Genomic DNA, 16,938 nt, shown 5'->3' on the forward strand with positions numbered 1-16,938 from the left:
TTTGATTCCTCAGACAAGGGTCACCTTTTTAGGTTTCCAGATAGATTCAGTGTCCATGACTCTGTCTTTAACAGACAAGAGACAAATAAAATTGTTTTCAACTTGTCGGAACCTTCAGTCTCAATCATTCCCTTCAGTAGCTATGTGCATGGAAGTTTTAGGTCTTAAGACTGCTGCATCGGATGCGATCCCCTTTGCTCGTTTTCATATGAGACCTCTCCAGCTTTGTATGATGAACCAATGGTGCAGGGATTATACAAAGATATCACAACTAATATCCTTTAATCCCAATGTTCGACTCTCACTACCTGCGGTGGATTCTTTCACCAACCTTCCATTTTTGGAATCCACCAGGCAGATTGTTTTGGCTGCGTGCGCAGCCAACATTCTCTTGGATGCGTATGCAACTGGCGACAGACGCGTTAGTCCTGCGTTAGTCCTGCTAACTGTGATCCAGTTCCCCCCTTTGCCACAGATTTGGGTTTGGCTGACATAGAGGTTGAACAGCACAGTCTTATTTCAAGGTAAAAGTTTACATAGCTGCATGCTATAAACAGAAAAATTAACATCACTTTCAGGCTTAAAATATTTTGGGACTATAGACCCATAATAGTTTGCTTAGTAATGAGATAATTTACACATCTACAATGCCTACCTAGAAGCATAGGTGGACTTCAGTTAGTGTGTATGCTCAATTTACAAGTTTGATTGACAGGTGTCAAAGCTAAGGCAAGTTAGCTTATTGTATATGAAGCATAGTTTGCACTGGAATGTCCAGTTTATTGACATAATTAATGCTATTTATTAGGTTTAGTAAAATACATTTTACAGTTATTACATTTCTAAATTATACCTTGTTTTGTGTAAATAACTTCCCTTTTTCATCTATTATTATTTTGAATTGCAACTTCCAGCAGAACAAACTATCAAGCTATGCAAAACAGTTATTTTTTCTCTTTATTGTTAATTACATATTTAATTATTTTTTTTATTGTTGATAGTATATGATTGTATTTTTAAATCTATTTTTAAATTGGTGATAACTTATTTTTTTGTAAATTTTTGTATGTGCGCTGAGTATCTGCTCAATCCATTTCCTCAGTAAAAGCTTCCTGCTGTTTATTTTTACCCCAATTATTTGTTTAACTTTTGAATGATAACAATCTAAAAAATCTGTGGACCTAGAAGCAGGAAACCAGGCCCTGATGAGTACAAAGGTACTGGAAGATTCTGTATCCTTCCCCCTCTTAAAATAAAACGGTAAAGTTGCACAGATGGGACATTGTGAAGTTTGGGACACAGTTTTTCAGGGTTCACATCTTTGTTAGGGCGGTCACACATGAAGTCTCTGCTAATATTGTTTTTTTTCTTTTGTGATGCAGACAGAGCAGACCATTTTAAAACAATTTCCAATTTGCTTCTTTTATCAAATTTACTTTGTTCCCATGGTATTCTTTGTTGAAGAGATGCCTAGGTAGGCATCTGGAGCTGTACATAGCAGGAAATAGTGCTGCCATCTAGTGATCTTCTAAAAGGATAATGTTCTTGCAAAACTGCTGCCATATAGTGCTCCAGACACGTGCATGCTCCTGGGCTTACGTCCCTGCATTTCAACAAAAAATACAAAGAAAACAAAGAAAATGTGATAATGGAAGTAATTAGAAAGTTGTTTAAAATGGCATGCTCTGTATGAGTCATGAAAGAAAAACAAAACAAAACATAATTTATGTAAGAACTTACCTGATAAATTAATTTCTTTTATATTGGCAAGAGTCCATGAGATAGTGACGTATGGGATATACAATCCTACCAGGAGGGGCAAAGTTTCCCAAACCTCAAAATGCCTATAAATACACCCCTCACCACACCCACAATTCAGTTTTAACGAATAGCCAAGCAGTGGGGTGATAAAGAAAGGAGTAAAAAGCATCAACAAAGGAATTTGGAAATAATTGTGCGTTATACAAAAAATCATAACCACCATAAAAAGGGTGGGTCTCATGGACTCTTGCCATTATGAAAGAAATTAATTTATCAGGTAAGTTCTTACATAAATTATGTTTTCTTTCATGTAATTGGCAAGAGTCCATGAGCTATGGACGTATGGGATAGCAATACCCAAGATGTGGAACTCCACAGAAGAGTCACTAGAGGGGCAGGGATAAAATAATAACTGCCAATTTCCGCTGAAAAAAAATAATCCACAACCCAAAATATAAGTTTATTCTCATAAGGAAAAGAAAACACATAAGCAGAGGATCAAACTGAAACAGCTGCCTGAAAAACTTTTCTACCAAAAACTGCTTCCGAAGAGGCAAATACATCAAAACGGTAGAATTTAGTAAATGTATGCAAAGAAGACCAAGTTGCTGCTTTGCAAATCTGATCAACTAAAGCTTCATTCTTAAAAGCCCACGAAGTGGAGACTGATCTAGTAGAATGAGCTGTAATTCTATGAGGCGGGGCCTGACCCGACTCCAAATAAGCCTGATGAATCAAAAGCTTTAACCAAGAAGCCAAGGAAATAGCAGAAGCTTCTGACCTTTCCTAGAACCAGAAAAGATAACAGATAGACTAGAAGTCTTCCTGAAATCTTTAGTAGCTTCAACATAATATTTCAAAGCTCTTACCACATCCAAAGCATGTAAGGATCTCTCCAAAGAATTCTTAGGGTTAGGACACAAAGAAGGGACAACAATTTCCCTATTAATGTTGTTAGAATTCACAACCTTGGGTAGAAATTTAAATGAAGTCCGCAAAACCGCCTTATCCTGATGAAAAATTGGAAAAGGAGACTCACAAGAAAGAGCAGATAATTCAGAAACTCTTCTAGCAGAAGAGATGGCCAAAAGGAACAACACTTTCCAAGAAAGTAGTTTAAATTGCATGCTCTATCTGAATAATGGAAACATTTTGGGTTTCGTGTATCTTTTTTAAATATAATATAATTAATACGTTTTGTTGATAGCTCGTCAATTTCTTAACCTGGACACTAAGTGACTTTTTTTTCTTCCCCTCTTTCAGATTGCAACTCTAAGGAGACAAGGTCGGTATATTTGTTCTACTGTTCCTGATAATGCAGAGAAGGAAGCCCAAAGCCTGTTTGTCACAGAGGTAAGCTGGTACTATTGGTATAACAGTGCTTAAAGGGACAGGAAACCCCAACCTTTTCTTTCATGATTTAGGTAGAACATACAATTTTAAACAACTTTCCAGTTTACTTCTATTATGAAATGTGCTTCATTATCTTGTTATCCTTTGCTGAAGGAGCAGCACTGCCCTCCTGGCAGCTAGCTGAACACATCTAGTTAGCCAATCACAAGAGACAAATGTGTGCAGGCACCAATCAGCAGCTATCTCCCACTAGTGTAGGATATGTGCGTATTCTTTTTTAACAATTCAATTTACTTCTATTTACAAATGTGCTTTGTTATTCAAAGTGTCTTAAAATTACAAGCTCTATCATTTTTGACTACAATGGTTTTAAGCATGTTATGTAGTTCACTCTGTGCTGTTCTCATGCATTTGCAATTATTTCATTAATTGTTTTATGCATTTCAGAGAGTTTAGTTATAATAAATAAGTCTTTCCCACTGAATTGGATAGGCTGCTCTGCTTGCTTGGAATCAGGAAGTTAGCAATGATTTCAACACTAATGAAAGTTATTAAAGACACAGGAAAGTTAAAATGACACTTTATAGTTTAGATAGAGCATGCAACTGTAAAACATTTCTAGTTTACTTCTATTAGCACATTTGCATTGCTCTTTTGGTATCCTTTGTTGAACAGTAAACCTAGGTAGACTCAGGAGCACGCACATGTGCTGTACGGCAGCAGTGTTTGCAACAATGTTTGTAGCAATGTTATATATTGTTGAAAACACTGTTGTCATAGTGTCAGACAAGTGCAAACTCCCTAAACCTTATTAGGATTTGTCTACAACAAACGATACCAAGAGAACAAACTAAATTTGCTAACAGAAGTAAATTTGATTTTATTTAAATCACAAACTTTAGATGAATCATGAAAGTTTTTTTTTACTATCCGGTCAAATAGGCCATAACGTAAACAGTATACAAAGTTGTTCATTTTTCTCCAGTTGCTGTCTTTATTTGTGTTTAGCACTACTTTAAATTTAAAGTGATGTAAACCCCAACATGTTTTTTTCATGATTCAGATAGAGCATAACATTTGAAACAACTTTCCTATTTATATCTATTATCACATTTTCTTTGTTTTCTTGTTATGCTTTATTGAAAAGCAGGAAGGTAAGCTCAGGAGTGTGCACGTGTCTGCACTACTATATGGCAGCAGTTTTGAAACAATGTCATACATTAGGAAGAGCACTAGATGGCAGCACTATTTCCTGTCATGTAGTGCTCCTAGCGTTTGCAAGGGAGACTAACAAATCAACAAATTTTGCGTAGTTAATTGATAAATTACGTAAAACACTCATTATTTATTTTGCCCCGTTTTCGTGTAATTTAGCCTGAAAGATTGTGGACTGAAAAAGCACATTGCAGACTTATCAAAGCTAACTCTGTCAGATATATTTCCCTAACTGGCTTTTACAGATAAGAACGGCAAAACAATGCATTTTATATTGACATAATAATTGTGGCTAGCCTTGTCTACAGCAGACTCTCCAGATTGGTTCTGCCAAATGAGGCAAACTGTGGGTCAACGTTAATTTGTTTTAAAAAATTTAGATGTTGCTGATTTATTATTCTATAGCAAGATGGCAGAATTGTCCTGTAATTACAAGGTGCTTAAAGTCCCTACCATATAAATACATACTGTACATACACACACACACATATATATATATATATATATATATATATATATATATATATATATATATATATAGTATCGGAAAAAAGCAGGCACTCTCCGTTTAAGTTCACAAACTTTTCTTTACTGTGTATCCAGTGACGGGATACACAGTAAAGAAAAGTTTGTGAACTTAAACGGAGAGTGCCTGCTTTCTCCAACATAGGTGTGTCCGGTCCACGGCGTCATCCTTACTTGTGGGATATTCTCTTCCCCAACAGGAAATGGCAAAGAGCCCAGCAAAGCTGGTCACATGATCCCTCCTAGGCTCCGCCTACCCCAGTCATTCTCTTTGCCGTTGCACAGGCAACATCTCCACGGAGATGGCTAAGAGTTTTTTGGTGTTTAAATGTAGTTTTTATTCTTCAATCAAGTGTTTGTTATTTTAAAATAGTGCTGGTATGTACTATTTACTCTGAAACAGAAAAGAGAAGAAGATTTCTGTTTGTAAGAGGAAGATGATTTTAGCAAACGTTACTAAAATCGATTGCTGTTTCCACACGGGACTGTTGAGATGAAGTAACTTCAGTTGGGGGAAGCAGTTGGCAGACTTTTCTGCCTGAGGTATGACTGGCCACATTTCTAACAAGACTTTGTAATGCTGGAAGGCTGTCATTTTCCCTATGGGGACCGGTAAGCCATTTTCTTAGATTAAGCAAAAGAATAAAAGGCTTTATAAGGGCTTAAAAAACTGGTAGACATTTTTCTGGGCTAAAACGATTACTTTGCTAAGCATATTTGACAGATTATAACTCTTTATAGTTATTATAATCTTGGGGATTGTTGTTAAAAAACGGCAGGCACTGTATGGACACCTTTTTCAGATGGGGGCCTTCTCTAGTCATAGGCAGAGCCTCATTTTCGCGCCACTAATGCGCGGTTGTTTTTGGAAGGCAAGGCATGCAGATGCATGTGTGAGGAGCTAAGAACCACTGAAAAAGCTTATAGAAGGCGTCATTTGGTATCGTATTCCCCTCTGGGCTTGGTTGGGTCTCAGCAAAGCAGATACCTGGGACTGTATAGGGGTTAAATGTAAAAACGGCTCCGGTTCCGTTATTTTAAGGGTTAAAGCTTTCAAATTTGGTGTGCAATACTTTTAAGGCTTTAAGACACTGTGGTGAAATTTTGGTGAATTTTGAACAATTGCTTCATGCTTTTTCGCATATTCAGTAATAAAGTGTGCTCTGTTTAAAATTTAAAGTGACAGTAACGGTTTTATTTTAAAACGTTTTTTGTGCTTTGTTGACAAGTTTAAGCCTGTTTAACATGTCTGAACCATCAGATAAGCGATGTTCTATATGTATGAAAGCCAATGTGTCTCCCCATTTAAATATATGTGATAATTGTGACATAGTGTCCAAACAAAGTAGGGATAATGATGCCACAGATAATAATAGTGCCCAAGATGATTCTTCAGATGAGGGGAGTAAGCATGGTACTGCATCACCCCCTTCTGTGTCTACACCAGTTTTGCCCACACAAGAGGCCCCTAGTACATCTAGTGCGCCAATACTTATTACTATGCAACAATTAACGGCTGTTATGGATAATTCTATTGCAAATATTTTATCTAAAATGCCTACTTATCAAAGAAAGCGTGATTGCTCTGTTTTAAACACTGAAGAGCAAGAGGACGCTGATGATAACGTTTCTGACATACCCTCACACCAATCTGAAGGGGCCAGGAGGGAGGTTTTGTCTGAGGGAGAAATTTCAGATTCAGGAAAAATTTCTCAACAAGCTGAACCTGATGTTGTAACATTTAAATTTAAATTAGAACATCTCCGCGCACTGCTTAAGGAGGTATTATCTACTCTGGATGATTGTGACAATTTGGTCATTCCAGAGAAATTATGTAAGATGGACAAGTTCCTAGAGGTTCCGGTGCCCCCCGATGTTTTTCCTATACCCAAGCGGGTGGCGGACATTAAATAAGGAATGGGAAAGGCCCGGCATACCTTTTGTTCCTCCCCCTATATTTAAGAAATTATTTCCTATAGTCGACCCCAGAAAGGACTTATGGCAGACAGTCCCTAAGGTCGAGGGGGCGGTCTCTACTCTAAACAAACGCACTACTATTCCCATAGAAGATAGTTGTGCTTTCAAAGATCCTATGGATAAAAAATTAGAGGGTTTGCTTAAAAAGATGTTTGTTCAGCAAGGTTACCTTCTACAACCAATTTCATGCATTGTTCCTGTCACTACGGCAGCGTGTTTCTGGTTCGAAGAACTAGAAAAGTCGCTCAATAAAGAATCTTCGTATGAGGAGGTTATGGACAGAGTTCAAGCACTTAAATTGGCTAACTTTTTTATTCTAGATGCCGCTTTGCAATTAGCTAGATTAGCGGCGAAAAATTCAGGGTTTGCTATCGTGGCGCGCAGAGCGCTCTGGCTAAAGTCTTGGTCAGCGGATGTGTCTTCCAAGACAAAATTGCTTAACATCCCTTCCTCAGGATAGGTCTTTTAAGGCTAGAAATAAGCCTAATTTTCGTCCCTTTCGCAGAAACGGACCAGCCTCTACTTCTACATCCTCTAAGCAAGAGGGTAATACTTCTCAACCCAAACCAGCCTGGAGACCGATGCAAGGCTGGAACAAGGGTAAGCAGGCCAAGAAGCCTGCCACTGCTACCAAAACAGCATGAAGGGATGGCCCCCGATCCGGGACCGGATCTGGTAGGGGGCAGACTTTCTCTCTTTGCTCAGGCCTGGGCAAGAGATGTTCAGGATCCTTGGGCACTAGAAATAGTTTCTCAAGGTTATCTCCTGGAATTCAAGGAACTACCCCCAAGGGGAAGGTTCCACAGGTCTCAATTATCTTCAAACCAAATAAAAAGACAGGCATTCTTACATTGTGTAGAAGACCTGTTAAAGATGGGAGTAATTCATCCAGTTCCAATAGGAGAACAAGGGATGGGGTTTTACTCCAACCTGTTCATAGTTCCCAAAAAAGAGGGAACATTCAGACCAATTCTAGATCTCAAGATCCTAAACAAATTTCTCAGGGTTCCATCGTTCAAAATGGAAACCATTCGAACGATCCTTCCTACCATCCAGGAAGGTCAATTTATGACCACGGTGGATTTAAAGGATGCGTACCTCCATATTCCTATCCACAAGGAACAACATCAGTTCCTAAGGTTCGCTTTTCTGGACAAGCATTACCAGTTTGTGGCACTTCCATTCGGATTAGCCACTGCTCAGAGAATTTTCACAAAGGTACTAGGGTCCCTTCTATCGGTTCTAAGACCAAGGGGCATTGCAGTAGTACCGTACTTGGACGACATCCTGATTCAAGCGTCGTCTCTGTCAAAAGCAAAGGCTCATACGGACATCGTCCTAGCCTTTCTCAGATCTCACGGATGGAAAGTGAACATAGAAAAAAGTTCTCTTTCCCCGTCAACAAGAGTTCCCTTCTTGGGAACAATAATAGACTCCTTAGAAATGAGGATTTTTCTGACAGAGGTCAGAAAATCAAAACTTCTAAGCTCTTGTCAAGTTCTTCATTCTGTTCTTCGTCCTTCCATAGCGCAGTGCATGGAAGTAATAGGATTGATGGTTGCAGCAATGGACATAGTTCCTTTTGCACGAATTCATCTAAGACCATTACAACTGTGCATGCTCAGACAGTGGAATGGGGATTATACAGACTTGTCTCCGATGATTCAAGTAGATCAAAGGACCAGAGATTCACTCCGTTGGTGGCTAATCCTGGACAACCTGTCACAGGGAATGAGCTTCCGCAGACCAGAGTGGGTCATTGTCACGACCGACGCCAGTCTGGTGGGCTGGGGCGCGGTCTGGGAACCCCTGAAAGCTCAGGGTCTATGGTCTCGGGAAGAATCTCTTCTCCCGATAAACATTCTGGAACTGAGAGCGATATTCAATGCTCTCAAAGCTTGGCCTCATCTAGCAAAGGCCAAATTCATAAGGTTTCAATCAGACAACATGACGACAGTTGCATATATCAACCATCAGGGGGGAACAAGGAGTTCCCTGGCGATGGAGGAAGTGACCAAGATAATTCAATGGGCGGAGGATCACTCCTGCCACTTGTCTGCAATCCACATCCCCGGAGTGGAAAATTGGGAAGCGGATTTTCTGAGTCGTCAGACATTCCATCCGGGGGAGTGGGAACTCCACCCGGAAATCTTTGCCCAAATAACTCAATTATGGGGCATTCCAGACATGGATCTGATGGCCTCTCGTCAGAACTTCAAGGTTCCTTGTTACGGGTCCAGATCCAGGGATCCCAAGGCGACTCTAGTAGATGCACTAGTAGCACCTTGGACCTTCAACCTAGCTTATGTATTCCCACCGTTTCCTCTCATTCCCAGGCTGGTAGCCAGGATCAACCAGGAGAGGGCTTCAGTGATCTTGATAGCTCCTGCGTGGCCACGCAGGACTTGGTATGCAGACCTGGTGAATATGTCATCGGCTCCACCATGGAAGCTACCTTTGAGACAGGACCTTCTTGTTCAAGGTCCATTCGAACATCCAAATCTGGTTTCCCTCCAACTGACTGCTTGGAGATTGAACGCTTGATTTTATCAAAGCGTGGGTTTTCAGATTCTGTAATAGATACTCTGATTCAGGCTAGAAAGCCTGTAACTAGAAAAATTTACCATAAGATATGGAAAAAATATATCTGTTGGTGTGAATCTAAAGGATTCCCATGGAACAAGATAAAAATTCCTAAGATTCTATCCTTTCTACAAGAAGGTTTGGAGAAAGGATTATCTGCAAGTTCTCTGAAGGGACAGATCTCTGCGTTATCTGTTTTACTTCACAAAAGGCTGGCAGCTGTGCCAGATGTTCAAGCGTTTGTCCAGGCTCTGGTTAGAATCAAGCCTGTTTACAGACCTTTGACTCCTCCCTGGAGTCTTAATCTAGTTCTTTCAGTTCTTCAAGGGGTTCCGTTTGAACCCTTACATTCCGTAGATATTAAGTTATTATCTTGGAAAGTTTTGTTTTTGGTTGTAATTTCTTCTGCTAGAAGAGTTTCTGAGTTATCTGCTCTGCAGTGTTCTCCGCCCTATCTGGTGTTCCATGCAGATAAGGTGGTTTTGCGTACTAAGCCTGGTTTTCTTCCGAAAGTTGTTTCCAACAAGAATATTAACCAGGAGATAGTTGTACCTTCTTTGTGTCCGAATCCAGTTTCAAAGAAGGAACGTTTGTTACACAATTTGGACGTAGTCCGTGCTCTAAAATTCTATTTAGAGGCCACTAAAGATTTCAGACAAACATCTTCTTTGTTTGTTGTTTATTCCGGTAAAAGGAGAGGTCAAAAAGCAACTTCTACCTCTCTTTCTTTTTGGCTTAAAAGCATTATCCGATTGGCTTATGAGACTGCCGGACGGCAGCCTCCTGAAAGAATCACAGCTCATTCCACTAGGGCTGTGGCTTCCACATGGGCCTTCAAGAATGAGGCTTCTGTTGACCAGATATGTAAGGCAGCGACTTGGTCTTCACTGCACACTTTTGCCAAATTTTACAAATTTGATACTTTTGCTTCTTCAGAGGCTATTTTTGGGAGAAAGGTTTTGCAAGCCGTGGTGCCTTCCATTTAGGTGACCTGATTTGCTCCCTCCCTTCATCCGTGTCCTAAAGCTTTGGTATTGGTTCCCACAAGTAAAGATGACGCCGTGGACCGGACACACCTATGTTGGAGAAAACAGAATTTATGCTTACCTGATAAATTACTTTCTCCAACGGTGTGTCCGGTCCACGGCCTGCCCTGGTTTTTTTAATCAGGTCTGATGAATTATTTTCTCTAACTACAGTCACCACGGTATCATATGATTTCTCCTATGCATATTTCCTCCTGTACGTCGGTCGAATGACTGGGGTAGGCGGAGCCTAGGAGGGATCATGTGACCAGCTTTGCTGGGCTCTTTGCCATTTCCTGTTGGGGAAGAGAATATCCCACAAGTAAGGATGACGCCGTGGACCGGACACACCGTTGGAGAAAGTAATTTATCAGGTAAGCATAAATTCTGTTTTTTTCCGATACTGTCTAAATCTGCTGCTGTGCACCCCGGAATAAAAGTTGAGAGTGCTAAACCTAAAGGATTTATATATATATATATATATATATATATATATATATATATATATATATATATATATATATATCAATACAAATTTTTGCATAGGAAATTAGCACATCTAGGCAAGTTCCCTGCTTGCGTTTCCCCATTAAAACTCCACATACATTGTTACCAATGCACAAGAGGATTCTGGGTAAGATATGCAAATTAGATATGCAGAATCTGTTTTTTTTTTGCTTTAAATACTATTAACAGGATTATTGCAGCAATACAGAAACCACTCACTACACAGCCTGTTTCGTTCTTTTTAGAACTCAGCAGGAGATAGCTTTACCGAAGCAGCAACCAGAAATCTAATTTCAGAGTTAAATTAAAATTATGGTGGAGATAAAAATCTGAGATTAAAATCCTCCATGTCTCAAAAGTAAATCAATACAAATTTTTGCATAGGAAATTAGCACATCTAGGCAAGTTCCCTGCTTGCGTTTCCCCAGTAAAACTCCACATATATATATTTATAGAAACTGTGGATACTTTAATTTTAAGGTGCAGCTTAACAACCATGAAAAGAAGTTATTGTGGCACTAGCTGTGGAAAGGCAGTTAACCTAATGTTTATCTCTGATAAGTATGCAAAAATAATAAAACTAGATAAATCAGCCGCATATATGACTAAAACTATAAAAACTAGGTAGCACACTGTAAGAATGGGTTATGCATGTAATTGCTCAGTTATGCAGTTATTTTACTATCAAAATCGATCTTGGAGCCAAATATTGATAGCAATTATTTACCCTTTATATACCTAGGCACTAAAAGGCACTTTGTTTACAATATCCTGTCTGTAGGCCAGACAGAGGTCCATCACAAATACAACACACATTACTGCACTAGTAGCAATATTAATAGATTTACGTTAAAATATTGGCACTATGGTTGGGCACCTAATTAAATGCTGCTTTATGCATATAAATTAATTAGTACAAGGGTACATGTATCTATCCTACCTCACCAAATAGAGATTAGGACTGAATTCAATAACCTGCGTGATCATACTCTGCTTCTTCTCGCTGCCCCTCCTTGTGGAGGTAAGTCAGTCCTTTCTTGTAGTCAGTGCCCCTTGCAAGACTAGGCATATCAGTAGTCTTGTGCCTCCCCCAGTAAGACAGCCAGGCTATTGGCTCTCACTGATCTGGTACCCTAAAGTTAATTGATACAATTATGCTTGTCTGGGCTAACACATGGCATCAGCAGCTGCCGCACTTTGTAAAAGTAGTGGGCTACTCCATCTCCAAACTTCCCGTGTTCTGAATTTAGCACATGAACTACACAGGCAAAAAAAAGCTATTATTTTTTTTTTAAATAAATCAATCCAACATGACAGGAGAACATTGGTCTATCTTGGTTCAAATACTGGAACTGGGAGACACTGAAATAATTTTTATCAATTTATGGGAGAACCCAGGAAATATGTGAGGGTTGGCAACCCTAAATGCTCCTGACGTACACAACACCTATCTAGATATCTCTTCAACAAAGAATAATAAGAGAACAAAGCAAATTTGATAATAGAAATAAATTGGAAACTTTTTTTAAAATTGTATTCTCTATCCGAATCATGTTTGGGTTTCATGTCCCTTTTAAGTTCACTCACAGTGCAGTTTTAATATTTTTTTCTTATTTTAGGTTATTTTCTTTTTATATATCAACTGAAACATATTTGTAATATATTTAGCTCTTTTCTTTTCTTAAAACAGTAATTCCTTATGGATACGCACTACGTTACTTATCAGTGTTAAGATGGTTTATTTGATTTGTTACAACATATAACAAAATGAATCCTCAGGTCATATAAATCAGATTTCATATGCTAGATAGCAAACTAATTAAAAGTATTTACTGAAAATTCAAGGTTTATTTATGTTCTCCCCTCATTGCTGTTTTTTGCATTTAAAAAAATAATAATATAATATATATATATATATATATATACACATAGTTTGTTTCTTTGTGACATATACATGTTCATCGAGACTTGTTTTATGGCTTTTTTCCATGTCCATATGTCTTGTTGGCAATCAAATTACATACTTCTGGATTTTTGTTGTGCGCTCTACCTTTTTTATTTCAGTTTTTTCCTGTTCGATATCATACTTAACATTATACTATACATAAAGGCAAACTACATGATTTGTAACATTTCTTGAATATTTCTTTGACATTAATTCTTTAAAAATAAGTCTCCAAACATATTTCATTTCTCTTCATATTTCAGCCAAGATGACTGACTTGTAACCTTTTGTGGTGTTTATTTCTATCCTATAAACAGAAACCTAACTGCATAATTGTTGGAGGACAGTCTATTTCCTGTCATCCTATTTTTGAAAATGAACAAATGAACAGGTTGATTTTCATTTTTGTATAAAAATACAAATTACGCATTATATATATTTTTTTTACACCCACCTTTTCCTTGAGGTCATGCCACGTTTAGCAATGGATTGTTTATTTTTCCATTCTTGTGTTTAAGGCTGGCTAACTGTGTTTTGTTGTTTATGAAATCTGATAAGGGTGGCACCATACTTTTTTGGCACACAATAAATACGTTCTTGTAGTAAAATAGAAAGGGATATTCAGCACGGTATATATACAGTTAGCCTTATGTTGATGTTCAGTAACAAACAGAAGAGCATGTATTAGCTTCCCTAACAACCTGCATTTTCACTGATTCTTATTAAAGTAATATCATATATAGGTACAGTGTTAATAATAAAATGACAATTTTCACTTGTTATTCTAAAGAGTTACTTAATTATGCATTTCTGTTGGTTTAACTTTTTAAATTACAAGTTTTAATCTGCACACAAAAGCCATACTTGCTATCCAATACGATCACTAAGTCAAGACCTTCATTTCCACCTAAACGATTGCATTATAAGTATATTTTATTTACCATTTCTGGGATGTTGTCTTGTTAATTCATGCACCAAATTGATAATTGCTGTTGCAGAATCTAAGCAATTTTGACAATGTAAGAAAAGATGCAAAATGTGTGTGTGTGTGAAGAGGTGAACACCCCGAAACGTCACTGGTTTATATGGAATAAAACACTTTTTATTTCACCTGTATCAAGTTCAGTGAGTGCTTGTATATTTGAACTTTCTATAGCAGCCTGGCAGAATTGAAATTTACTGTTCGTGGGAGTGCACTTATTTCAGTGGATTATATATATATATTCCTATTTACATCTTGTTTCTTATTTATTCAGTATTTCAAATAGTTTTCACTTCTTATCTGTCACCAACAACCCCCCCCCCCTGTGTAACTCTTTTTCAGATTGTGATGTTGCTCCTTGTCACCCAATCAGAATCAAAGCCACACAGCTCGCTGTTTTGTATGTGGCAGTGGTAAAATAAGATACACACATGCATTATTGGTTACACATGTTGTAGTGCTCAATCACAAAATGATGAAGGGCATGTGTGCGATAGCCACAGAGGGAGTCCCAATAATAAATTAATAAACAGTGAAACAGAGCTCTTGTTCTGATTCACAGTTTATTTTTATTATTGTATCCCATCAATTTACTACTACTACAGGTGGAACTGCTTTATACGTCACTACACTGCAGAAAAGAAAATGCAAGGGGACGGAGTGAAAACATCAAAACGGACAAGGAAATTATTTATATTTTTCTAGCACATGTCAGGGTTATAAAAAATAACAATGATAACAATAAGTAGATTAGTGTTGTATTACATTAAAGATATAATTTACAAGACTATTTACCATCACTTTAACTCAGGTCTTGACAAACCCAGGTGCCAGGGAGCAACTAATATCTTAAAATTTTGCCCTGGCGCCTTAGTTTAGAGTCCCCAAGACACCCCTTAGTGCCTCCCACTTTCACCTGCCTCCTACCACCAGCTACACCTAAAATGTATTTTGGTGCGTCTGGATCCACTCTAAGCCTCACAGCTATTAAATACAAATCTAACTTTTATTTTGGTGTTATATAATGTTTGTGTAATATATGTATATGTGTTTATACACACAAACATATGCATATATGTGTGTATATACATATTTATATATACATACATACACATTCACACACACAGATAAACATATATATTTCTTGAGAAAAGAGAGAGAGAGACGCACCCAGTTGAGACAGAACAAAAGCTAGAATAACTTCCATGCCTGTTCATTTTCATTGCCACTCAGGGTGCACGTTCTTTTAGCACACGTTGATGCCTTTCCACAGAGAAAAAAATATCCGGTAGCATATCAGTCTGACCCTGCCCAATGACAATCCAGCACCGAAATACCAGGCAATTCTTCTCTGAACAAGAGAAACAACCCCCCAGACAATCATTTTGGCCTTCTGTGGGCCTTGTCAGTGAGGTGCAGTTGCATCTCTCTTAGGGCATGTGTGCAAAGAGTCCACGTCTGGTTTCCCCCATTACTCTTAGGGAGACCCAAGAGTAATTTGCATAAATAAGAACAGAGAGAGAGATGCACCTAGCTGAGACAGAACAAAAGCTAGAATAACTTCCATGCCTGTTCACTTCCATTGCAACTCAGGGTGCACACTCGTTTAGCACAGTTGCATCTCTCTTAGGGCATGTGTGCAAGGAGTCCACGGCTGATTTTCCCCATTACTCTTAGGGAGACCCAAGAGTAATTTTCATAAATGCCCACAAAGGCCGAAACGATCGTCTGGGGTTGTTGTTTCTCTTGTTCAGAGAAGAATTGCCTTGTATTTCGGCGCTGGACTGTCATTGGGCAGGGTCAGACTGATATACTACAGGATATTTTTCTCTGTGAAAAGGCATAGTGTGCTAAAAGAGACTGCATCCTGAGTTGCAATGGAAATGAACAGGCATGGAAGTTAATTCTAGCTTTTGTTCTATCTCAGGAGTGCTGTTCTCTCTCTTCTGATTTATATTTCTTGTTTTATATTACATTTCATTTAGTCGAATTACCAACTTATATTGCAGACGCATCATTAAAATGAATGGCGTGTAAAATTCAAATGTTGATCCTAAAATATTTACTAGGAACACAATTAAACAAGCAAAATTAAATGAAGGCTATTCACAGTTTGAACAAACGTTATCTACATCTGATGTTTAAAATGAATGCAGCAATACATTCTCACATCCCTGATTGCTGGTCTGTAATTATGTCTTATTATAATTTTTTTTTTTCCTTCCTTCAATCAGTGCATCAAAACCTACAATTCAGATTGGCACGTTGTCACGTATAAATATGAAGACTACTCAGGAGATTTTAGACAGCTTCCAAGGTGAGTGCATGACAATAAAGAGCCAAGACAAGAAGTGTTCACAGTGCATATATAAAAATAACACGTAAATAAGCAAGTAGCTATGATGTGCTGTTGATTATAATGTGTTAGCTGAGTGGGATGTGTGTCATTTATAGACTTGAGAAAAAAAATGTGTAACCATCGCTTAAAATTTCCTGTCCTATTTGGCAGCAGAATGGTATGTGACACTATTATTTCTTATCTTATGTAAAATAATGTATTACTTTTAAAGTAATAGTATTACGAAATGCACATATATATATATATATATAATTTAGAGCAGGTTATTTATTATTTTCTACCCAATGTATCCGACCCTTGCTAAAAGGGTTAAATATGTATGCCAAATTGTACACAAATTCAATATTGCTAAGCCAAGAAAAGAGAAAAAGGACTTGGAAAAACACTTAACATAGCACATATAGAGCATGCTAAATATATAGGGCCAGATTACAAGTGAGCGCTCTAAATATCGCTTTCATGAAAGCGAAATTTGCACTACACTGTGTAATACCAGCACATGCTGATGTGTGCTAGTATTACTAGTTCACAGCAATGCCAACGCAACTTCACTTTCACATTGCTGGGAAGCATTGTGCCTACGAGAGCGTCCTTCCATAGGCTCCAGTGGGAACCTCGTTCTGATGCCTTGACAACATCAGAACTTTAGCACAATGAAAGGATAAGAAGCACAGCGATTACAGCAATTTTAAATATATATGTATAT

General features: G+C 38.1%; 1 protein-coding gene across 3 annotated transcripts in view; it reads left to right on the forward strand.

Annotated features, from left to right (window-relative positions):
- Nucleotides 1-16,938, forward strand: part of DOCK9 (dedicator of cytokinesis 9) — a 736,189-nt gene that overhangs the window by 290,986 nt on the left and 428,265 nt on the right. For all 3 annotated transcript variants that reach the window (XM_053707819.1, XM_053707821.1, XM_053707820.1), the window contains exons 3-4: nt 3,025-3,114; nt 16,108-16,190. In XM_053707819.1, the coding sequence (XP_053563794.1) occupies nt 3,025-3,114; nt 16,108-16,190 (173 nt within the window). The remainder of the gene's footprint in view (nt 1-3,024; nt 3,115-16,107; nt 16,191-16,938) is intronic.

The sequence above is a fragment of the Bombina bombina genome, chromosome 3 (genome assembly GCF_027579735.1).
Source record: "Bombina bombina isolate aBomBom1 chromosome 3, aBomBom1.pri, whole genome shotgun sequence".
Taxonomy (NCBI): Eukaryota; Metazoa; Chordata; class Amphibia; order Anura; family Bombinatoridae; genus Bombina; species Bombina bombina.